General features: G+C 45.4%; 1 protein-coding gene across 4 annotated transcripts in view; it reads right to left on the reverse strand.

Annotated features, from left to right (window-relative positions):
* The window catches only part of LOC140385858 (intermembrane lipid transfer protein VPS13B-like), a 1,311,478-nt gene that overhangs the window by 169,101 nt on the left and 1,116,317 nt on the right, over window positions 1–26,060 (reverse strand). For all 4 annotated transcript variants that reach the window (XM_072468452.1, XM_072468451.1, XM_072468450.1 and 1 more), the window contains exons 36-38: window positions 22,054–22,446; window positions 6,070–6,272; window positions 4,308–4,509 (exon numbers count right to left, since the gene is read on the reverse strand). In XM_072468452.1, the coding sequence (XP_072324553.1) occupies window positions 4,308–4,509; window positions 6,070–6,272; window positions 22,054–22,446 (798 nt within the window). The remainder of the gene's footprint in view (window positions 1–4,307; window positions 4,510–6,069; window positions 6,273–22,053; window positions 22,447–26,060) is intronic.

The raw sequence follows: 26,060 nt of genomic DNA on the forward strand, positions 1-26,060 counted from the left end.
AAAAAATCTTTTCCAAGACCCTTTGCAGTACTACTCCACACTCAGTCATGATTCACCCCAAACTAATAGTCAACATAATTCAAACGATTATGAAGCAGAATCACTAATTTTACTTTGACATTTATCCAAATTAGTTGTTAGGAAAACAAAGGTAGTTTTAAGGAATTTATATTTGTATTAAAAATATGGTATAGTTTTAACGGGGTTTCATTTAATGTTTCTGTGAAAGAAAGTTAGACTTATGCTGGACAAAGGTGTTTGTTTTTGTGGGGGTTGGTTCAGTTCCAGCTGTTTAAGAGAGGGTTAAGGCGTGAAGAGTAGTTAGAGGCTGGTAGAAGTAGCAGGTATAAAAACTGGGGTACTTGTAAGGTAGGAAGGCGTATGAGTTTTAGTTTTAGCTGTATTTGTTTGCAGTTGAAGAATAACACCAGGGAGTGATCATCTCACAACTCTGCCAGGAGAAACTTGGTAGTTTAAGATATACTTTTTAATCTGTGTTAATCTTAAAATCTGCGTGTATTCGTTAAGCGAAGGGGTATTGCACCATCATCCACTTTTTCTGCTTAATAATTTATTTTTCTTGACGTGAGAACTACTTAGCAATCCTGTAATGCCGGGCATGATTCAATTAATTGGGAACAAAGTCCTATAGCGAGCACGTTTAGCCGCATGTTTCCCGGCGCTCACGTTGTATAAGGGGCGTCAGTGGGCCGCACATAGCTTGGTTCTGTGCATGGGGATCTCCGTTCGTTGGAACTCCCCAGAGTAGCAAGAGGTTGGGTCGCCATTTTTAAATGGTGTCCCGATCTCCTCGGCCCCCGAAGCGACCCCCAACCCACCCCACCCGAATGCATTATGGGAGTGACCGCTGCCACCCCAACAGCCACACAGAGCACCCCCAGCCCGATTGCGGGTGCGCAAAACGATGCCAGCTTGGCAGTGGCACCCAGGCAGTGCCCATGCTAGCAACAGCACCATCTGGTAACATTTGCAGTGCCAGGCTGGCACCCAGGTGGCACTGCGAGGCTGCCAGGGTGCCCAGGTGGCACCAGCAGAACCAGGGCAATCGCATACCCAAAGGGCATGCAGCTGGAGGCCTCTGATCCCTTGGGAAACCCCCATGATTGCGGTTCGTCTGGTCCCCTTTTGCGGAGACCAGTACCAAATGGCGCTCGTCCGAGGTGAAAGGGATGAATCCCAAAGTCCCGGTCCCTCCGGAATCTGCACATTGGAATGAGATTAGCTATCTCATTCTAATATGCAGATTTGCCAAAGAGTGATCCAACGCACAATGGACGGATTTACCTTGCGACGTCTCGTTGGACCTCGCGTGGCGTTGTGAGCCGGGTACATCCCGGGAGCGGGGTATCCCGGCGTTTTATCGGCCATGCTGCGCCACGGTGACCTGCTTTTCGGGGGCAGCGTGGTCGTTGAATCGCACCCTCTGTTCCTTCACGTTTGAAAAAATTAATAAAAGTTACAGTCATTTGAGCCAGGGTTCCATTCTGGAATAATTCCATCCAGTTACAAATCAATTGGGATTGGAAACACCTTCTTAAAAATGACCAACAAGCTCTCCTGCATTCTAGCCTACTCTCTCTTCGTAACAGCTCCTAATGTGCCTGCTCAGCGTCTCAATGATTTTCTGATTATGGTTCTGTGAGGTATTTTGGGATGATTCCTACATTATAAAAAAAATTGTTCATTTAAAAAAAAATACACATAATGAATATTATATCCAAGGCAATTATGAAACCACTTATTGAATAGATTTAATTTATCCAAGTGAAATAAGAAGCTTGGGCTCAAAGGATTAAATTGTGAAGCTAGTTTGCATAGACAAGGGGAAGATTTCGTCACAAAAAGGGCAGTGGAAACTGGAGTTCATCACCACCAAAAACTGTGGAGGATAAGTTGATTGAAAACTGAGATTGATGACTTCCGGTGACGGCGGGCGGGAGGCGGCCGCACAATGGAGGGCTCCCGCTCGGGAATGGCATTTTCGGGGCTTTAAGCCCGGTCCCAGGGTCCACGGAGGCGGCAGAAGAAGGGAGAAGGCACGGAGGAGGCACTGTGAAGACACAGGAGGGAAAAAAACCCAAAGAAAAATGTCGAGGGTGAGCAAAAAAACGGCCGAAAAAAAACCAGCTGGAGGTCCGTCGGGGAGTGGAAAGGTCACCGCGGGGTCACCAGGAAAAATGGCGGCTGAAGCACCAGGGAAGGCCGCATTGCTTACGGCTGAAGAAATAACCAAGGTGATGGCTGCGGAATTTGAAAAGTAGTTGGCGCAGATTGCGAAATGCATGGAGACGGTGAGGAAGGAGATGAGGGAGGTTTTGAGTGTGCTGGTGGGGGAGGCGGTTTCCCCGGTGAGGACGGAGGTGGCGAGCGCAGTGGCGGAGGTGCGAGAGCAAGGGGAGGCGCTGAAGGAAGTGAAGGAGACGTTATTGCAGCACGGTGATCAACTTGCCTCGATGGGGAAAGAGATGCGGAAGGTGATGGATACTAACAAGGATCTGCGAGGAAAAATGGAAGACCTGGAAAATAGATCCAGGCGACAGAACTTGAGGAGTGTGGGGCTGCCCGGAGGAGTTGAAGGACCGAAGCCGACTGAGTATTTTGCCGCGATGCTGGCAAAACTATTGGGGGAGGGGGAGGATCCCTCCCGATATGAGCTGGATCGGGCTCATCGGTCGTGGAGGCCTGTACCAAAGGCAAGTGAGCCGCCAAGGGCAGTGACTCTGTGCTTCCGTAGGTACAGGGTGAAGGAGAAGGTCCTGAGCTGGGCCAAGCAGAAGCGGGTGGTGCAGTGGGCTGGAGCTGGTATACGTGTATACCAGGACTTTACGGTGGAGCTGGCAAGGAGGCGGGCTGCCTTCAACCGGGTGAAGAGGGCACTGTATATTAGCAAGGTGCGGTGCGGCATTGTATATCCAGCGAAGCTGAGGGTGACTTACAAGCTCAGGGACTTTTATTTTGGAACGGCGGAAGCAGCGGAGGAGTTTGCGAAAGCAGAAGGACTGTGGCAGAACTGACAAATTGAGGAATGGCCATGTGCCGATGTAACCTCATGACTGTATTTTCTTCTTTTTTGTATCACTGCGCGCGGGTGTAGAGATTAAAGGAGCCAATGTGGTATATATTTAGACAAGGGAAGGGACAGGACTTTCACTCGAAACGAGAGTTCTTTGGGGTGTAGGTGGATATGCGGGGTTTGTGTGCTAAAAGGGGATCTTTGGGCTTTCCTGGGGCCGGGCAAGTGGGAAAGGGACCCGGGCGGGGGCCTCCACGCTGGCCGGTTTGTGCCGGCCAGTGAACGGGAGTGAGGTGGGGGGAGGGGCTGCGGCCATCGGAGCCTGGCAGAACAGGGTCCGAGTGGCCTAGCCGGGGTGGAAAGTTGGGGGGGAAGGAACCGAGGTTGGGGGGAGGAGTTTTACAAGAGGCAGTGGACGGGAGGAGCTGGAGACCTGGGGTGGTGGTGGTGGGGGGGGGGGGCGCTGTGTAAGATTAAGGGTGACTACGGGTAATCCCCGATTCCGTTTTGTCATTTGTTTATGTAAACATGCGGGTTGCGGTTTGGGGGTTGGTGGGTAGATGGGATCGTTGTTATTACGGGGATTGACATATCTTGCTGATTATTGTTTATTGTTGATGGATGTAAATGTGGGAGAAAATGTGAAAATGGAGGAGAATTTAAAAAAAATGTTTAAAAAGAAAACTGAGATTGATAAGGTTTTTGATAGGCATGGGTATTCAGAGTAAGGGAATCAAGGTAGCTAGCGATAGACTTAGAACACAGATCATCCATGATCTAACTGAATGATAGAACAGAGCTGAGGAGCTCAATGTCCTACTCCTGTTCTTATGTTCCAAGAGCAATTCTGTGAGAAAGCAAATACTGCTACTCATTGGCACATTTATCTGTTCCTTAGGCAGCACCTTGCAGATCCTACAATCTCTACCATCCAGAAGGACAAGTGCAGCAGATACATGGAAAGTCCCCCTCAAAGCCACGCACCATCCGACTTGGAAATATATCGGCATTCCTTCACTGTTGCTGGATCAATATTCCGGAACTCACTCCTTATCAGCACTGTGGGTGCACCTACACTCCATGGACAGCAGGGATTCGAGAAGGCAGCTCACCACCATCTTCTCAAGGGAAATTAGGAAGAAGCAATAAATGCTGGCTTAGCCAGTGACACACACACCATGAATGAATAAAAAAAGCATTTCAACTGTCTGTTCCACGATCCAAACTGGAGAAGGTGGAGCGAGATGAATGGATCAGCAATAATTCCATGTACCTGCATCTTGAATGTATTGGAACTGTCCTGTCCTCAAGTCGTCAGAGCTGTGTTCGGTCTTGGAAGCCTGATATCTGCCCATGGCCAATGATGGTTGCTGTGTGTGGTCTGATGTCTGAGACTTGGCGTCTTGCCTGAGATAGCCTTGGAGAAGGTCATGTAGCAGATTCAGGCAGTTCAGATGCTCTTGGCCCCAGAATATCTAAATAAGACACCATAATGAGAAGGACCAGCACTGGTAAGATGCAGGAGAACAAACATATCGCAAATCCTAAGATATAATTAAACAATTTTAGAGGAACTGAGTCTGCCCGCTTAGGTTCTTCATTAATGTGCAGCTGATGATTTTGCGAGACAGGAAGCACAGCCTGATCACCATAGCACTGAAAATTTCACTGGAATTCACTGGCCCCAAATATGGTTGATTGCCTGGGAAATGGAGTGAATGGCTGCGAGTGGCCAGTTACACAGTTTACTGGGGATTCTGCTGATGACCTTCCAGTGTTGCAGTTGGATTAGTTGATCTAGTACAGAGTTTCAGGAGCAACTCTGGCTTTGGTATCCAAAACGTCACATTACACGTGGGTCCTAGAAATTTTATTACATCCAATTGTGCCTGAATGGTGAGGTTTGATATTGGGCTTCAGGTCTCATTACCATCATGCAGAATGCAAAGTTACGAGCATACAAAGCCTTGCCTGGGATACTTCTGAAGACGAAATATTGGAGGATACTCGGCTAACAACTGCAATTTTTAACAAATAAAAAATACGTATGGGCAATAATTTTGTAGTTGCATTTGAAAACCAGTTGTATAGATCCAAAAACTGCACAGTCTACATAATATTATAAATTATGAGGTTCCCTAAAAGACCAATACTAATAATTAGAAGGGGAGCAGCTTCACTATGGCTTCAAAATACAACCACACTACCACTCAACCTCTGGAGCCCAAGAGAACATACTATATAAACGCTTCCTTAGCATTATGTTTCGAGTAAGCTTAGGTAGTTTTTAAGATTAATTTCAACTTTAGACATTTTTAAATTTTATCTTCTTTTAATCTTTCATGCAAGATTTTAGAATTTGCTTTCTGAAGGTTGCAAAAAGACTTCCACATCCCAAGGTCATTAATAATAAAAGACTGCCAATTGCATTCAGTGAAGTCTGCAAAACCACCCAGCATCTACAAACTTGCAGCCTTCTGTGAATTAGTAAAGTACAGATGCAGAATTCCTCCTGCACTCCATAAAAGGGCTAAAAGGTGGGAAGGATTTATGTATCAGTTCAACTCGAACCAGTCACAATGATCACTTGCCAATAACAGATGTCAAGGGTCATACGTAAAATAGAGTTGTGTGCCTGGTGGGCAACATTCATTCTGGAAGTGTTCCCATGGCCAACTGCTCAAGTCCTCTCTCAAAAATGTTACATTTCATCTCTATGGCCGCAAAAACAAAATGCTTTGTGCATACTTCTATTATTTTAAGTGCCTTACAGTATTTATGGTGTATTGGCTGTTTCATCCTATTGCCCTGCAGTTTTGTTTGTTCTGCTCTGATGTTTTTAAAAGTTTATTACTCATACAAAAAAATCAGTACTTCAAATGCAACAGTGTTGAGCTTTACCAGATAACCTGATCATGTTACAAGGGTGCCCTTTGCATGATTTAGAGGGCTGGAAATAAAAGACATTTAGGTCAAACAAGGAACAGACTCATTAAAGACAGACTCTCCCAGACACCACTGCCACCCACACAAACCTGGATCAGTCCAGCTTTCAAGTCGACCAGCGTTTTTGGAACAGAGTGACGTGGGTCAGGGTCGCCGCTGTGCCTGCACCACTTGGCTTCCAGTTGCAGGGTGCAGCAGAATGGGCCAATTAGCGCTCTGGCTCTGTCTTTGAGGCAGGTCTTTACAAGCAGATCCTTCAGTTGGAGTGCAAATGTGGCACCCAAGATCATTCCTAAACAGAGGAAGAAAAGGACGTCAGATTTATTCTCCCTTGGACAACTGCACAATAAATTAAATAGTGCAAGGCTAAAAGAAACATTTATCTTTGCCTTCTTTCTTTCTACAGTTCTTATGAATCAGTTCTCTGATCTTTACATCTGTACGTAATTAATACAGGATGCCAGCTCCTAAGCAACATTGTGGAATTATGAGCAAACCGTTGAAGCAACTGAACTTTCTGCAATAATTTATGGAACCCAATATATTTTGCTGACTGACTAATCTGCCTTGTAAAGGAAATATAACATGTTCTCTTGTGCTCGATTGAATATTCTGCATACTTGAATGTTTCCAAAACTGTGTTTTAATTCAGGTTCAAGAAGAAATAATTTAATGGTTTCCTCAAACATTGCTCGAAGGCAGAAGCATGAAACATGTCTTTTAAATTGCACACTTACAGATGTTGACTGCAGAAAGCAATTGAACTCCAGGGTGCTATTGAAGGCTGTCCCTTCTCCTCCAATGTTGGAACATGCGAATACTTAACATACAATTTAAAAGGCGTTATATTCAGTCCAAACTAAACCATGCTGACATATATTCTGTGGTTCTAACTGTCCCCAACCACTCTTTCTGTGGGTTGTGAAAACAAATAATGTGCATTGTCGCACCACTTGTAACTTCAAACGGTAGGCTGCACAGCGAAACACTGTTCAAACAAAAAGATTTGCATTTGTATAGCGCCTTTCACGACCTCAGGCTGTTTCCAAAGACTTTTACAACCCACTAATTACTTTTGCATTGTAGTGAGTGTTGTAGCCATGAGGTCTTTTGCATCCACCTTCGTTTAAGATCTCACCCAAAAGGCGGGACCCTCCCCAAAATGTGCAGCACTCCCTCGGGACTGCACCGAGAGCGTCAGCCTCGATTTTTTTTGCGCACGGGTCCCGCAATGGGACTTGAAATGCACAGCTTATTGATTCGTAGTCAACACTGAGCCTCAGCTGATTCTGTTCAGGTCCGATGCGGCTGCGTGCAGCTTTGCGGAATCCATGGTCAACACCATATAACCGGCAGTAAATGTACACAGTGATCTTAAGCAGATGAGATTCTTATGCATGTCACTTACAACCTTTCCCGTTAACATCATATATATTGACTGCTGGAAGCCCAAGATGTGCCTTCACATCAAACACAGAGAAGCAGGCACATTTATTATTTTAATCCATCACAGTACTTATTTTCACTTTATTGGGGTACTGTGGTGTTCTTTTACACATCATTTCTGTAGGATTTAATTAAATTTTATGGCTTCAGCCAAGAATCCTGGATGTTTTGTGTCTAACTAGGTTCAAGTAAAGTTCAGGTCAGAGATGAATCAGAAGAAAACACATAGATGGTTATCAATTTCTATGATCTCATCTTGCTAAATCACCGAGCAGGCAGGTAAACAGCTCGGTATTCTGGAGAGGCAGCAGCGCTGAGTTCGAATTCTGACAAGAACTAATTGCCTCAACAAACCAATGTTAAAAATTACAAATTTGAAAAATGTTGCGTAAATGATTAAAGAATAAAACGGGCTGACCACAGGAATGGTGTCTGATCTTGTTTCAACTTCAACGAATCTTCGTAAAATATTTCAATAAGTGTTTTTATTTAAACAATCTATATGACACCAGGCTTCAGGCTCAGTTACACTCAGTACATTTATTTGAATTCTAATTGACTGATCATTGTCAGCACTTCACGACAGAACATTTCTGGAGGCTTCAGGATGTTGCGAGTTCGCAATTTATTGCAAGATTCTAGCCCAGAATTAGGGGCAGTTTGTATCGCAAACATTCCGACATCTGGTCGTTCCTTCTATATTTTACTTCCAGCAGATTGCAAAACACACCTCAGCACAAGGCTAAGGCAGACGGGAATTAAGATCCTGCTGGGGTTTTTATTTTTAAACCATCGCGAGATTCAGTAAACTTAGCTTTCTGTCAGCTAAATCCCCCCCCCCCCCCCCCTCACTTGTTCGTTTCAGCAGGCAGGGGATATGTTGTAATGACATTCAAAATCCCAGCTGTTATTTAGCCAATATGGTCATAACCTCTTATTGAGTGCTGGGAAGAGAAAGGGTTTAATCTACTTGTGACAACATGTCAAAAGTGACAAAATCAAGGCACCTACACCCAATATTCTAGCAACAGTGCCAGGGGAAATGTTAACGGTGATTTGTATCCATCTCTACAAACCACACTTAGCTTCAATCCCCCATGGTCTCTTTAATGTTTAATTTGTCCTCAGGCTTACACTGACAAAATAATTTATTTCCTGTGGTATAAGCAGCGGTAAATATTTGAGCTGCTTTCCAGGGGTAGAGGATTATTTAATTCCATGTAAAATAGCTTCTGGCTGGGGTAGATGATCCAGTACAGGGGCATATTAATGCCAAACAATGGAGACCATTAACATTGGTATTGTATGATCACTTTGGTAACACTAGGGATTTTCTTTTGCGTTGTACTCCTTCTCGTAATTCACCAATGGACACTTCACACAGAGGCAAGACTAAAAAAGGTTTCGTGAAGCAATAAAGTCTTACTCCTATTCATCATTTTGTCTGTGAGCTACTTTAGAAAGTAACCTGAGCCACAGTTAAAAGGACCAAAATAGCTCCCCGGTAGCCGGATGCATAATTACAATGCCTAGTTTAGTTCTGTGCTGGAGAGACGGGTTGATTCCAAAATGGATGATTGGACTGCATAGGATTAGTTGACCTCAGTGAAAAGGGACAAAGTCCTGGGGGCAAGGTAAGGGAAATATCAATATGGCCCCTGCTCTCAATTACTTACCAGTAACCTGTGCTGAAAGTGCACACGTCAGGTAAGGAAATGTGATGTACCCACCACTGAATAGCCTGTCTGCCTCTCGGAAATGACAGCCCTTTGACTCAACATTTATTACAAGAATATTTTCTGTGATATTTTCTGGAATGCACAGCCTGAAGGGGTGGGGGAAGCAGATACAATAGTCACTTTGAAAAGATAATTTGGTGAACACTTGAAGGGGGTAAAAGTTGCTGGTCTATGGTGAAAGGGCAGAGGAGTGAAACTATTTGGATAGCTCTTTCAAAGAGACAGCAGAGATCAGTTAAAGAAGTTGTTTAATGTGAGAAAAATCTCAGTTAGGTGGAGTGGAGTAGGGTGGTGGTGGACTGGAATAGGTGATGCCTCTGTTCAAGGGACAATTGAAGATCCCCCAGACCATCCTGGTGGGGGATGAAGGTGTAGAGGGATTGGGCATCCATGGGATTTGAAATGGATTATTAGTTCAGTAGCCGTAACTATGACACTATCATACCCAATCTCGGCCCCACTTCCTGCAATTCTCGCCCGAAACCTTGCTGCTTCTCCACGTCCTTTATGATTCTCCTTAAGACTAATCTGTTTGACTAGCCTTTTGACCAAGTACCAACAGCGATGGACTAAAATTGAATGATTCTATGGTAAGTTGTGTTAAATTTGTGATCTGCAGCCTCTATTTCAGCTATTTTACAGTAGTTATAACAGCAGAGATTCAGCAGTAGTTCAGTAAAGAGCTGAAGGACCATTGGCACCACAAAGTCTACCCGAGCAACATTTAGGAGCTTCATGACATAATCTTTATTATTGTCACAAGTAGCCTTTCATTAGCAATGAAGTTACTGTGAAAAGCCCCTCATCACCATATTCCAGCACCTGTTCGGGTACACTGAGGGAGAATGCAGAATGTCCAATTCACTGAACATACACGTCTTTCGGTACTTGTGAGAGGAAACCAGAGCACCCGGAGGAAACCCACGCAGACACAGGGAGAACGTGCAGACTCCACACAGACAGTGACCCAAGCCGAGAATCGAACCTGGGACCTTGGCGCTGTGAAGCAAAAGTGCTAACCACTGTGCTACAGTGCTGCCCAGCAGAGTAAGGAGAACATTGATCAACAATACACCAAAACAAGTTGACTGTTTCTGTCAGACGATGAACCCTAACCTAAATTAAAGCGGTTCCTTTCCAGAGAAAAAGTGAAACTATAGTCAACTACATTTCAATAACTCAAACTGTAAATTATTTGCTTCGCAAAACGCTGCAACCTGCGGGAAATTGTTCCTCATTTAGCCTTAAAGCATAGGCTGGGTTATATTCCAAGGAAGGTTTAAGGTTGATGCACCTCCCTTTTATTTGTTCCTCCAATAATTAAAAGTTGAAGCTCAGCTTTGAGTAAATCTTAGTAAAATAGTTGGGTTGTATTATGAATATGAATTGATTAGAAGCTTTCCAGGCTCTTTGATGTCCTGACGAGTACAATGAAAGAAAGAATGAAAAATGTGCATTTATATCGTACCTTTAATATCGTAAAATGCTTTGCAACCGATTAAGTACTTTGAATACATTACATCATGTGCTATAATTATTATCAAAATATAATCTTGAATGGATTGTAATCTCAGATATTTGACCATAAGTGAAATTTAATGAGAGGGAATTTGAATATTTCTGTCAACGGTATACGTTACATAGATTTGTTTTATCAGTTGACTTTTAAGAACATCTACCACATCTTTAAATATTAGAGTGTGCAGTGATAATAATAATCTTTAGTAGTGTCACAAGTAGGCTTACATTAACACTGCAATGAAGTTACTGTGAAAATCCCCTAGTTGCCACATTCCGGCACCTGTTCAGGCACACAGAGGGAGAATTCAGAATGTCCAATTCACCGAACATACACATCTTTCGGGACTTCATAGAATTTACAGTGCAGAAGGAGGCCATTCAACCCATCGAGTCTGCACCAGCTCTTGGAAAGAGCACCCTACCCAAGGTCAACACCTCCACCCTATCCCCATAACCTAGTAACCCCACCCAACACTAAGGGCAATTTTGGACAGTAAAGGGCAATTTAGCATGGCCAATCCACCTAACCTGCTCATCTTTGGACTGTGGGAGGAAACCGGAGCACACGGAGGAAACCCACGCACACACGGGAAGGATGTGCAGACTCCGCAGACAGTGACCCAAGCCGGAATCGAACCTGGGACCCTGGAGCTGTGAAGCAATTGTGCTAACCACAATGGTACCGTGCTGCCTTGTGGAAGGAAACTGGAGCACCCGGAGGAAACCCACACAGACATAAGTAGAATGTGTAGATGCCACACAGACAGTGACACAAGCCGGGAATCGAACCCGGGTCCCTGACGCTGTGATGCAACAGTGCTAACCACTGTGTTACCGTGCCGCCCATACCGTAAGCTGGTCACAAAAAAAACAAAGTGCATTTATATAGAGCTCTTCGGGTAGAAAATCACAGAGGTCTTAGCAGAAGATAGAAAGGCAGACCAAGCCATGGAAGGAGATATTAAGAGGGATAAAGAAGTGGCAATATGTAAATCCTCTCAGAACCTCAGGGTGTTTCAAATTGCTTTACGGCAAAGGAAGTACTTCTTTTTTTTTAAAATTTAGAGTACCTAATTCATTTTTCCAAATAAGGGGCAATTTAGCGTGTTCAATCCACCTACCTTGCACATCTTTGGGTTGTCGGGGCGAAACCCACGCAAACACGGGGAGAATGTGCCAAATGAAGTACTTCTGACGTCTAGTCAGAAAGCGTGACAGCCAATTTGCTGGATAGCCAATAATACAGAAAGCATGACAGCCAATTTGCACATAGAAAGGTTTCACAAACAGCAATGGAATAAATGACCAGATTATCTTGTGTTAGATGTTGGCTCAGGGTTAAATGTATTTAAGTAACTTGCTTCAGGAATCAGCAGTCACTAAGAAGTTACACATAACATCTGAGATGTATCAGATAGAATGATGAGCCTAACGAACATCAATCATGAGGACAATTTGTTACAAGTATGTCGACACAGTGTACCTGAACAGTGTAGCAACAAGGGGAATTTCACAGTAACTTCATTACAGTGATAATGTAAGCCTACTTGTGACCCTAATAAAGATTATTATTAGCTAGGACACTGGAAGACAATGAGTCGCAGCTGATACTTTATCAAAAGGCTATTAAAACAGATGGGCCTGAGTTTTACCTTCACGGTTTGCCCGAAGTTGGCGTGGCTGTAAGCGGATGTATAAACCCGCTCTTGGCCAAGATCGCGCTGTTCACACGATATTACCCTGGCTGGTCAATTAAGGCACGTCCAGCATGGAACGCAACTACCAGTAAGCTTTCCAGTGTGCAAGATGGGAAAGCGTGAGATCCAATGGGGACCATGTACAACCATTAAAATAGGACTCAGTGTTAGGACACTTGTTGTTTATTGTATATATTAATGATTTGGAGTTAAATATGGAAGGCATGAGTAGGAAATTTGTAATGACACAAACATTGATTGTGTAGTTGATAGCGAAGAGGATAGCTGTTGTCCCCAATGATATTAATGGTTTGCCCGAATGGGTGGGAAAATGACAAACTTAATTCAGTCCAGTGAAGGAAATGCATTTGCGGAGGACAAACAAAGCAAAGGAATACTCAATAAATGGAAGGATATTGTGAGGGGTTGAGGAAGTGAGAGACCTTGGAGTGCATGTCCACAGATCCCTGAAGATGGCAGGGCAGGTGGATGCGGTGGGAAAGAAAGCATATGGAATGCTTTCCTTTATTGAGCGAGGTATTGGATACTAAAGCAGGGATGTAATGATGGAACTCTACTGGTTGGACCACAGCTGGGGTCTTGTGTACATAGTTGCTGTGAAGAGAGTGCAGAGGATAGTTACAAGAATGTTGACAGGGCTTGAAAATTGCAGCGATGAGGAGAGATTGGAGAGGCTTAGAATTGAGAAGGTTGAGGGTGGCTTAATTGAGGTGTACAAAACTATGAGCGGCCTAGATAGGGTAAATTGGAAAGACTCGTTTCCCCTGGTTAAGCAATTACCAGGAGGCATAGATTCAAGGTGATTGGTGGAAGGATTAGAGGGGGCGTGAGGAAAAACCTCTTCACCAGGCAGTGGTGGACATCGGAAATTCATTGTCCAAATTGGTGGTTGAGGCTGAAATGCTCAACTCATTTAAAATATACTTGGATCTGCATCAAATGTGCTGTAACCTCCGAGGCTACAGGCCAGGTGTTGGAAAGTGGGATTCAAATGAATGGCTAGTTTCTTTCTCTTTTTCGGCCGACGCAGAAACAATGAGCTGCACGGCCTCTTTCTGTGATGTAACTGTTCTATGGTTCTAAGCCCACTGCTACCTCGACTACACTTCCTCACATCCTGCTTTTATTAAGGACTCCATTCCATTCTCCCAACTTCCCCATCTCTATAGCATCTGTTCTGATGATACTAGCTCCCACACCAGCACTTCGATATGTGTCCTTTTGCCCTCAGCTGAGGACTCTCCAATATCATTGTTGACAAGGCTCTCAAAATGCGTCCGACCTACTCTCGCCCCTTCCCTTCTCTCCCGAAACCATGACAGGTTTCCCCTTGCCCTCACCTTCCATCTCACCAGCCTCCTTGTTCAACAGATCATCCTTCGCCATTTCCACTACCTCCAGCATGACACCATCCTCAAGTACATCCTCTTCTCTCTTCCCTTTCAGCATCCCAAAGGGATCATTCTCTCCATGTCATTCTGGGCTGCTCCTCTATCGCCCCTAACACCCTGTCGCCATCCCATGGCACTTTCCCATCCAACTGCAGGCGATGCAACACCTGCCCTTTTACTTTCACTTCTGAGCTTCTAACAGCCTTCAGTAAAGTCTTTGACAAGGTCCCACATGGGAGACTGATTGAGAAGGTTGAAGCTCATGGAATTCAAGGAAATCTGTCAAGATGGATCCAAAACTGGCTTAGTAATAAGACACAAAGGGTGGTAGAAGGTTGTTTGAGTAACTGGAGGCTGGTATCCAGCAGCGTACCACAGGGTCCCTTATTGTTTGTTGTATACATGCATAAATTATTTTGCCGAGAACATAGGGGGGAAATAAGTGGGCGGGATTCTGTGATCCTGAGGCGAAGTGTTGACGCCGTCGGAAACGCATGCACAGTGGTACCGGCACCAACGCACGCATGCGCAATGAATAGAGAATATAGAATAAAGAACATACAGTACAGAAGGAGGCCATTCGGCCCATCGAGTCTGCAATGACCCACTTAAGCCCTCACTTCCACCCTATCCCCGTAATCCAATAACTCCTAACCTTTTTGGTCACTAAGGGCAATTTAGCATGGCCAATCCACCTAACCTGCCCGTCTTTGGACTGTGGGAGGAAACCGGAGCACCCAGAGGAAACCCACGCAGACACGGGGAGAACGTGCAGACTCCGCACAGAGTGACCCAGCGGGGAATCGAACCTGGGACCCTGGCACTATGAAGCCACTTGTGCAACCGTACTGCCCAGTGTGCTACCGTATGACCCATTGGCTCCCTTCTCCGCGCTGGCCCCAACGCAACATGCGCAGGGCTACAGGGGCCGGCGCGGAAGAAAGGGGGCCCCCAGCAGAGAGGCCGGCCCACCGATTGGTGGGCCCCGTTCGCGGGCCAGGCCACATCGGGCGACCCCTCCCTCCCGCAACAGGCCATCCCCGGACCCTTCCACGCCGAGGTACCGCTGGCTGAGAACAGGTGTGAACGGCGACTGCGGGTCTCAGGTTTTTTATGATGGCCGCTCGGCCCATCCCGGTCCGAGAATCGGCAGGGGGGGGGCGCATAGAGCGGCCCCCGACCGGCGCTGCACCAACCATGCCAGCACCAATTCTCCGCTCTGCGGAGATTCGTGTCCCGGCGTCGGGGCGCGATTCGTGCCGGACGCAGGGATTCTCCGGCCCCGGGCTGGGAGAACCCCGCCCAAGTATGTTTGCACACAATACCAAGATTGGTAGGGTGCTTAACAGTCAAGAAGAGGGTTGTAGGTTACAGGAAGATGCAGATGGATTGGTCAGATGGGCAGAGCAGTGGTAGGTGGTATTTAATGCTGATAAGTGTGAGGTGATGCACTTTGGAAGAAGAAACAGGACAAGGGAGTATGTAATGAATGGCAGGACACTAGGAAGCTCAGAGGAACAGATGGATCTCGGGGTGCTTGTTCACAAGTACTTGAAGGCAGCAGAACAGGTGAATAGGATAGTTGAGAAGGTATATGGGACACTTGCCTTTATCAATTGTGGCGTAGGATATAAGAGCAAGGAGGTTATGTTGGAGCTGTACAGAACGTTGGTTAGGCCACAGCTGGAGTACTGTGTGCGGTTCTGGTCACCTCACTATAGAATATAGGTGATTGCACTGGAGGGGATGCAGTGGAGATACACCAGGATGTTGCCTGGGATGGAGCATCTGAGCTATAAGGAGAGACTAGATAGACTTGGGTTGTTTTCTTTCGAGCAGAGAAGGCTGAGGGGGGGATATGATTGAAGTGAATAAGATTATGAGGGGTTTGGACAAGGTAAATAGGAAGCAGCTGTTGCCCTTGGTTGAGGGGTCAAACACAATGGGGCATAGTTTCAGAGTGAAGAGCAGGAGATTCGGAGAGGATTTGAGAAAAATAAAATTTACTCAGAGCGTGGTGAGAATCTGGAATGCACGGCCAAGGAAGATAATGGAGGCTGGAAACCTCACAATCTTTAAAAGCACTTTGATGGGCGGCACGTGGCACAGTGGTTAGCACTGCTGCCTATGGCGCTGCGGACCTGGGTTCAAATCCCGGCCCTGGGTCACTGTCCATGTGGAGTTTGCACATTCTCCCCGTGTCTGCGTGGGTTTCACTCCCACAGCCCAAAGATGTGCAGGTTCGGTGGATTGGCCACGCTAAATTGCCCCTTAATTGGAAAAGAAATAATCGGGGACTCTAAATTTTTAGAAAAACCACTTGGAGGAGCACCTGAAACACCATCACATTCCCAAGGATATGGGACAAGTGCTGGAAAGTGGGAATAGTGCGAGATATCTGTAGTTATTGTCGGTGTAGCGTCGGAAGGCCGAAGGGCCTTTTCTGCACTGGACGACTCTGTGACTTGCCATTTTAGTTCTCTACTTTGCTTTCACGCTGATCTCTCTATCCTCGGCCTGCTGCAATGTCCAAATGAAGTTCAATACAATTCCAGGAACAGCATCTCCCCTTTTGATGAGGTACTTTGCCGCTTCTGGACTTAGCATCGAGTTGAATAATTTCAGACTGTAACCTGTGCCTCCATTCTGTTTTGTTTTCTTCGCAAGCTGCAGTTGGAACATTGTTTTTCTTGTTTTTGCTTTCAGAGAGCAGATGTTCATTACTCTGCCATTCACACCTCCTCCAGACACATCGCATTTTATTTTCTACTTGTTCCATTATCACTGCCTTTGGCTCAGCACAACCAACTCTTTTGTCATTTAATGTCTTTGTCTTCTGCCCTTTCACAGACCTTTGTTCCTGCTCTTTTTCCACTCTCTCCCATTTCACCTGCTTAACAACGTTTTCCAGTTTTGGTGGAAAGTCAAAGAGAGGGTAGAAAGGGGAGAAAAGCCACAGGATGATCTAAACAGGAGGTGGTCCGTGGACTGGGTGCCTCAGCAGGGCAGGGACAACAAGCAAATGGCACAAGGAGGAAAAGGACAGTTGCGTTTTGGATGAAATAAAGTTTATTGGTGCAAAAGCCAAATACTGTTCGCTACACAGCGCAGGGCTGTAAACTTTCATTTGACCCTGATATTGGGTTCCCAACCCTGAACCCAAAGTCCTGTCCCATGTGGATGATACTACCAAGGAGCATCTTACAAATCAGAGGAGAGGAAGCCACAGGTGGGTCAATTGGGTAGTTCATAGGTGACGATGTAGGGTCAGAGGAGGAATGATGAGTAGAACTGGTTCAGGGTTCCAATGCCAGCTAGCGTGGTGGCCAGGAAGGTACGTTGAATGGTCAGCAGTTTAGTGGGAATGTATAGAGAGCTGAGTGGGTCTCAAGGACAATGTGAGGATATGGGGGAGGAGACGTGAAATTAGAGGGACTGGAGTTCAGGACGAGGGTGAGGTCAGCTGGAAAGGGGAGGGTTTGATGTGGGCCTGCGGCAGTCGGAGGATGAGCTGAACAGAAGACATCTATCTTACTGATAAACAAGTCCATGAGTTCATTGCACTTCTTAAAAGGTACAAAATCGTTGAAACCTGCAGCACACAAGGAAACTATACAGTCCATCATACTTATGCTGACTCTGAAAGACGAGACATGCTGAGTCCCACATACCTGATTTTAATGTATAACTCTTTAAATTCTTTATCCTAAAGGACTTGTCCAACTCACTTTTCAAATTATTTATGGATGCAGCTACCACCACCTTTGCAGGTACAGGGGGCGCGATTCTCCGCTCCCGCACCAGTTGGGAGAATTGCCTGGGTCGCCAGATTTTCCCACGACGCCGGTCCGACGCCCTCCCGCGATTCTCCCAAGCAGCGAGAACGGCCCCGTCGAGTTCCGCGCGGTGCAGGCCAGAGAATTGCCCGAGATACCCAAAATGGCGATTCTCCGGCAACCCTGCTATTCCCAGGCCCGGATGGGCCGAGCGGCCAGCCCAAAACGGCGGGTTCCCCCCGGCGCCGTCCACACCTGGTCGCTGCCGGCGGGAACAGCGTGGGAACGCTGAGGGGGGGGGGGGGGGGGGGCCTCAAATGGGGTGTGGCCCGTGATCGGTGCCCACCAATCGTCGGGCCGTCCTCTCTGAAGGAGGACCTCTTTTCTTCTGCAGCCCCGCAAGATCCGTCTGTCATCTTCTTGCGGGGCGGACTCGGAGAGGACGGCAACCATGCATGCGCGGGTTGACGCCGGCAAACCTGCACATGCGCGGGTGACGCCAGTTATGCGGCGCCGGCCGCGTCATGTATGCGGTGCCGCCTTTACGCGGCGCCAAGGCCTGGCGCGTGTAAATGACACGCCGCCGCTCCTAGCCCATTATCGGGCCCGGAATCGGTCGGGATAGGGGCCGTTTCGCGCCGTTGTGAACCTCAACGGCGTTCACGACGGCGCGAACACTCTGCCTCCATTTTGGAGAATCCCGCCCAGCGTTCAAGATGCCAACAACTCCAGGTAAAAAGAACTCTCATCCTCTTCTAATCAGATCTTTTTCTGTTGATCTTGAGTACATGATATTGACCCACTTACCAGAGGGAGTATTATTGCCCTAATGACACTAACAAAATCGCTCATCATCTTGAAAACTGCTTTCGGGTCACCTCTTAACCATCACCGTTCCATCAAGAGCAGAAACAGGTTTTTCAATCTCTCCTCACATCCCTTAATCCCTCATCCCTGTTTAATCCTGGCAAACCTCCTCTGTACCCTTTCTACGGCCTTTATGTCTTTTTATTTATTCGTGAGATGTGGGCATCGCTGGCTAGGCCAGCATTCATTGCCATCCCTAATTGTCCTCGAGAATGTGGTGGTGAGCTGCCTTCTGGAACTGAGCTGCCCAGAATTGTCTACAATACCCCAACTGAGGCCAAAGCAGCAATTTCTAAAGTTCGAGTATGATCTTGTTGATTTTATATTCATAACTATAAATATGTTTGTATGCCCCGTTACCTTTACGGATTTGTTGTAATGGGCAACAAGAGGCAGGATCTTATGTGCCACCACCGGGCATGGTTTCAGTGGCAGTGCACGCAGATTGGTTCGGTGGCCAATCCATCATCTTTCCACCTCCCCCCAAGCTGACTCCCACAATACACAAGATGGACAGGCCCCAAAATTGGCAGCCTGACAGCCGTATGTAAATAAATAATTAAAGGTCAGTTAGGCTCGTTGGCCTATTGACATGAATAATACGTTGCACAGGGCACAATGCAGCTGGCATGGGCAGTCATGAGGGAGCGGGCAGGCCTGTTTTTCACAGTACATGAACAATGGCAGGAAGGAAGAAAAGCAACTCATTCAGGGGGTTGCAACAGGGTACTCCCTCCCCACCCTAAAACCCCAGGACTCGCCTTCTTATGGGAGTCATGCTCCCCTTTAGCCTTCTTCCTGCAGTCCTGGCAGTGCCCGCGACCGGGTTCGGCAGCCGGGCGTGATGGAGCTGCCGGTCGATCAGATTGGCGGTGGAAATCCCATCGTTAGCCAATTGAGCCTACCCACAATGCATTATGGCTGCCTGCCGGGCTGGCATAAAGCGAGTAGGCTTCCAGCCAACTTTCCTTCCCGTCTCCTCATAATTTCCTGCCCAAGGTCTCTCTGCGCAAATGCACTTGTCAAAATTATGTGTTTATATTATAGCACAATTCCATACAAGTCCTTCCAAAGTGCATCACTTCACACTTCGCCACATGAGACTCCATCTGCCATCCTTTGTCCATTTCACCATTCTGTCTGTGTCATCATCATGACCTACAACACTGTCAAAATTTCTATCATCTGAAACCTTTACAATACCCCTCTCTACAATCAAATGCAAGTAATTTAAAAGATGAAATTGGGTGTCCTTTTTTACGAACCATAAACCAAAATAACCAAATTTAGTAAATGACCCTCAATGCTGAAATTACAAAAAGGTTTTGCTTCTTTGAACTTTTACTTTAACACGAATGAAAACCAATGCAAATTACACACAAATTAACAGGCAAGCGATACTTCAAATAAAAAGGTAAATTTTACTTTAAATAGACGACACAGCAAAGATACGTCTTACACAACCATAAGCTTTCTCCTTCAGCACGTTTGGCATAACCTATCTACACAATTCCACAGTATGCTGCTCTTTATTCATGAAGGTGGGTCAGGAGTCCTCTATGACAACAGTTTTCACTGGTAGGGTTATCAACAGCACAGTGGGTGTACCTACACCTCAGGTACTGCAGCGGTTCAAGAAGGCAGCTACCACCACCTTCTGAAGGGTAACTAGGGATGGGCAATAAATGCTGGCCTAACCAGCGCTGCCCACATCCCATAAGTGAATTTTTAAAAATCAAGGCACACTTCTATAAACTCTCTCCGATGGTGTAGTTTTCCAGAGTTCTTTAGCAAATAACCAACCAATGACACGCTAGTTCACTGTTTGGAGAACAAAAACAACTCTTAGCATCTCAGAGCTATTCACACAGCTTTTAGATCTTTTTTAACTAGCTCGTACAATGCTTGAGTCTCCTTTATCACAAACAGAAAAACTGACTACTGCCCGAGAGAGATTTGCTTCTTCTCCAGACGAGAAATTAGTATTTTCCTCTTTCTGTCTCTGTCTGTTTTCCCTTTGTGACGGCATCTGTGTCTTCACCCTCCATGTCCCTGTTTGTAGCTCTACTTTGTGGCTGCAGCTCTCCCATCTGGCCAGCCACATGCCTTCTGGTCTTAACTTCCTTCTTGTTGGTATTGACTCCAGGTTGCATGGACCAGTATGTCTTATTATCCAAGAACATTACGTTCCCTTCACAATGGATAGAAACTTTTGAAAGTTTTATCAAATACTCTTTAAAAACAATTACAGATTCCACAGATTATTTAAGGAAATTATGAATTTTCCTGACTATATTGCTTCTGGGTGAAATGTCAACGCACCTCCCTCGAGCATCCGCCTCAGAATTATAACAATGCCCACTGCATTTGATGTTACAGAGTTTATATTGCATGCAGTCCACGGCCTTGAGAATGAAAAATGAGCTACTGCTGGCTGCAGTTTTGTTCTGCACAGTTTTCTGTTTCCTGATGCACTGTTGCAGGGGAATATCTTATCAACAAACAATGTTTTAACAGAAGATACATGATGGATCCTGCTGAACCTCCGGTGACATTTGGAATCTGCTTCACCAAACCCCACATTTGCATAGTATGATTATGCTTCAATTTCTAAGCTAATAACAAAGACACCAGAGAGATATCACCAGATTCTGTAAGTTATTGGTCTGAATAATGTGTGTGAATTCAGCTTGAAAATACAAGATGCATTCAAAATATATGAGCATGCATTTGTTCTTTTAATATAAAGTTTCACAACATGGGTTTGGTTAGAAGCAAGAACTTACTCTTCATTTGGACGTAACCAGCTGACTTGAGCAACTCAAGAGATCAACAATGGCAGCAAACGACTCATCTGTACAGCAAAACTCACTTTGTTCCTTTTTTAATAGGCTTTCCAAAAGTCACCCATATTTAAATTTCAAAAATTTTATACACATGGAACGGCATATACAGTACTAATATTCAACAGTGTTGTTGAATAACAATGGCCAACAGGCCATCTCTGCCTAATGCAACTTTAATCCAATCGATTAGACTGTGATTAAACTTTAAAACAAGGTGACCTCTTGGCTTGCTCTAAAAGATCAGAATATATGTGTATTATATACATGAGTGTGCACACGCTACGTCTGCATGTACACTTTATAAATATGTTCGAATTAAGGCAAATTTACGATCATAAAGGAGAAGAATACACATTATTTAGATCCACAAGAACTGAACTACGCTCAACTGTACTTGAACAATTTGCCAATTGAGATGAGATCTGATCGCTCCTCCCTCTCCAATTAGATTGATTAGAACAGATAAGTGATTGATGGCTGCCGCAGACACACTGGGTTTTCTGTGCTGCAAGGCTCCAAGACTCGAGATATATTGTGTTCTAAAGCCTAATATTTTAAAAAAACTTTGGAGAGGAGATGGCCATTTAACAAGAGGCCTAGGAACAAATTGTTTTTGAGTTTCTAACCCTTTCCCCACATGATCACAAGAGAAATGGTATTTCAATTAACAGCGGTACATCTGAACAGAATTATTTTTTAGCCGTTATTCATGAACTCGGAACAATAAATCACCACGGTGTAACCTGGAAATGCAAGTTTTGTTACTCACCTGTGGGTTTGGGTCCAGCCTTTATATCAAGGCTGCCTTTGAGGCTCGAAAGGCAGGTGAGAATGGCAGGCCTGTCAGGATGAGGTACAGTCTCCATTACAACAACAATCTGAGCTGTGAGGATGGAAAACCTTTGAAAGAAGGATACCGTTTTCCAAATGCTTCCTTGACCCGCTGCCCCGTCTGTAAACAATCCAGCTTCATTCCTCATACCACATGCTGATGTAAACATCTCCTCCTTACTGTAAACTGTTTCGGGGGAGACTGCAGCTTTGGAGGTGATCGCAGAACCATATCTGGGCAGGATCCTCTTTAAAAAATTTGTTGCTTGATCCAGTTTGACAAGGCTTAAGTTGACTTTCCAGGGACGGGATAATTCCAAATGAACTTCAGCTGTTTTTTTTATAAAAAAAGAACAGAATGTTTAAATAAAAAAATCCATCCATATTGAAGAAAATACTAGTCACAGACTGTGACATACATGTCAAATCAAAGAGGTTGGCCTCGTTACTTTGCTGAACATGTCATACACAGAACCCGGGTATATCTAAAAAATACAATTGCACTGGGCAGTTTGGGAGGAAGTGGGGGTGACGAAACTGAACAAAACTTATCTGTATGGGGAATATTAATCAGCTTTCAGAGGCCTGTTTATATGATATTGTTTTTGGTTCCCGGCGAAAATTACAGTAACACACACTACCATCCTAAATTATGGTTTTAATAGTTGGAAATGCCCGTCAACTTAAATATAGTTTGTTACCCAGGACTGAAGGAATCAATACTTCGAACGACACAATTGTACCAGAACATCCTTAAGCACAAGTCTTTGTTTAAATCTGTGTTAAACTCAATGTAGCCAGCAGCCACTGGACCGTCAAGAGAAGCGCAAACCTTCATATTCCTCAAAAGCAAGCTGCTCTATTTACCTTCTTTGAAGTAAACCATTGAACCAAAATTTACCCAAGAGCACATCTTGTACGTATTAGTCAATTTGTCAAATCCACAGGCTCCTTACCAACACTGAGAGAAATACAAATCAACTAATTTTTAAACAATGCATTAAATGCCGCATAATAAATATCGAGTTACGATGATACGGCGTGGCACGTTAAGTAATGGACATTTGGGGTTACAAGAGGTGTGCGCAGTCCTAGGGTGGTGCTGGGCCTACTTATGCCACAAGTTAAACTAGGAATCCCATGCGTGTCTGCAGTGCGTCTTTCAAACATATGTTACTCTGTGGCAGGCTGGCTCTGCTTTTACTTTGCATTTGCTTTTTGTTAAAACTAAAAAATGGTCACTGCTGTTGTAAGGGAGTAACTAACAAGACTACTGGACTGAGTTCTGTTAAAGACTAAAAGACCACGTTACAGTTGACTGTCGTTAAAGTGAAACATCACAATGGACTCAATATGGCGCTAAAATGTAATTAAAAAAACTTTGCCGCAACCCTCTATTATTTGATTTTTTAAGAAAAATAGGGTAATGTCAACAACAGATATGTGTCATTAATAAGAACTGATGCACTGAAAGGTCAGCAAAGATTTAGAAAAATCAGGTTCCTGGAATTAAATCCCGTCATGCAGCTTCATTTCTAAGCTAACAGCTTGTTTTAGTGAGAGAAATGTTGCTGTTATATGTCATAAAAGACTATTTTTAGGCACATTTTTAGGCAAAAATCTAACTGCACCTCTGAATTATAGTGAAACATGAGTTCAGACTTGGGAGCAGAGGTTTTGCTTTTGCAATGAGAGAAAGAAAAAGCGCCTTTCACATCTTCGGAACCTCCGAACTTGCTTTACAGTCAACTAATTATTTATGATGTATAATCACCGCTGTAATGTAGGGGATCACAGCAGCCAGGATTCCACTTGCAGCAGCCAACTAAAAGGCCAGAAAGGCCTGTCGTCACGAATCACATCTGCTTTTCAAACACAAAAAACAGCCGTGATGACCACGTTGGGCGTGCCGAGGTTGGTATTGCCCCTGGGTAGTGAGGGACGTGGCCAGGCAGTGCCCTGGCACTGCCCCCTGGTGTGGTGGGTCGGTGGTGGGGAAGGGATAGCCCTGATGCCTGTGAGTTGGGGGGGTGGGTGTTGCGATGTTTGCATTGTTATGTGGGTGGGGGGGGGGGGGGGGGTGCCAAGATATTGTCATTATGGTGGGGGGGGGGAGGGGATGCCCCGTGTTGGCACTGTGGTTGGGGGGGCCCCGATGTTGACCCTGTGGTGGGGGGGCAGGTGCCCCGATGTTGGCACTGTGGTGTGTCATGGGGTGCGCCCCAATGACAGCACAGTGGTGGGGATGTGTCCCGATATTGATGTTGTGGTACGGCAGGGAGTGTGCCCCAATGTTGGCATTAGAACATAGAACAATACAGCGCAGTACAGGCCCTTCGGCCCACGATGTTGCACCGAAACAAAAGCCATCTAACCTACACTATGCCATTATCATCCATATGTTTATCCAATAAACTTTTAAATGCCCTCAATGTTGGCGAGTTCACTACTGTAGCAGGTAGGGCATTCCACGGCCTCACTACTCTTTGCGTAAAGAACCTACCTCTGACCTCTGTCCTATATCTATTACCCCTCAGTTTAAAGCTATGTCCCCTCGTGCCAGCCATTTCCATCCGCGGGAGAAGGCTCTCACTGTCCACCCTATCCAACCCCCTGATCATTTTGTATGCCTCTATTAAGTCTCCTCTTAACATTCTTCTCTCCAACGAAAACAACCTCAAGTCCATCAGCCTTTCCTCATAAAATTTTCCCTCCATACCAGGCAACATCCTGGTGAATCTCCTCTGCACCCACTCCAAAGCCTCCACGTCCTTCCTATAATGCGGTGACCAGAACTGTACGCAATACTCCAAATGCGGCCGTACCAGAGTTCTGTACAGCTGCAACATGACCTCCTGACTCCGGAACTCAATCCCTCTACCAATAAAGGCCAACACTCCATAGGCCTTCTTCACAACCCTATCAACCTGGGTGGCAACTTTCAGGGATCTATGTACATGGACACCTAGATCCCTCTGCTCATCCACACTTTCAAGAACTTTACCATTAGCCAAATATTCCGCATTCCTGTTGTTCCTTCCAAAGTGAATCACCTCACACTTCTCTACATTAAACTCCATTTGCCACCTCTCAGCCCAGCTCTGCAGCTTATCTATATCCCTCTGTAACCTGCTACATCCTTCCACACTATCGACAACACCACCGACTTTAGTATCGTCTGCAAATTTACTCACCCACCCTTCTGCGCCTTCCTCTAGGTCATTGATAAAAATGACAAACAGCAACGGCCCCAGAACAGATCCTTGTGGTACTCCACTTGTGACTGAACTCCATTCTGAACATTTCCCATCAACCACCACCCTCTGTCTTCTTTCAGCTAGCCAATTTCTGATCCACATCTCTAAATCACCCTCAATCCCCAGCCTCCGTATTTTCTGCAATAGCCTACCGTGGGGAACCTTATCAAACGCTTTGCTGAAATCCATATACACCACATCAACTGCTCTACCCTCGTCTACCTGTTCAGTCACCTTCTCAAAGAACTCGATAAGGTTTGTGAGGCATGACCTACCCTTCACAAAGCCATGCTGACTATCCCTGATCATATTATTCCTATCGAGATGATTATAAATCTTGTCTCTTATAATCCCCTCCAAGACTTTACCCACTACAGACGTGAGGCTCACCGGTCTATAGTTGCCGGGGTTGTCTCTGCTCCCCTTTTTGAACAAAGGGACCACATTTGCTATCCTCCAGTCCTCTGGCACTATTCCTGTAGCCAATGATGACATAAAAATCAAAGCCAAAGGTCCAGCAATCTCTTCCCTGGCCTCCCAGAGAATCCTAGGATAAATCCCATCAGGTCCCGGGGACTTATCTATTTTCAGCCTGTCCAGAATTGCCAACGCCTCTTCCCTACGTACCTCAATGCCATCTAATCTATTAGCATTCTCCTCCACAACATTATCTTTTTCCTGAGTGAAT

The sequence above is a fragment of the Scyliorhinus torazame genome, chromosome 11 (genome assembly GCF_047496885.1).
Source record: "Scyliorhinus torazame isolate Kashiwa2021f chromosome 11, sScyTor2.1, whole genome shotgun sequence".
Classification (NCBI taxonomy): domain Eukaryota; kingdom Metazoa; phylum Chordata; class Chondrichthyes; order Carcharhiniformes; family Scyliorhinidae; genus Scyliorhinus; species Scyliorhinus torazame.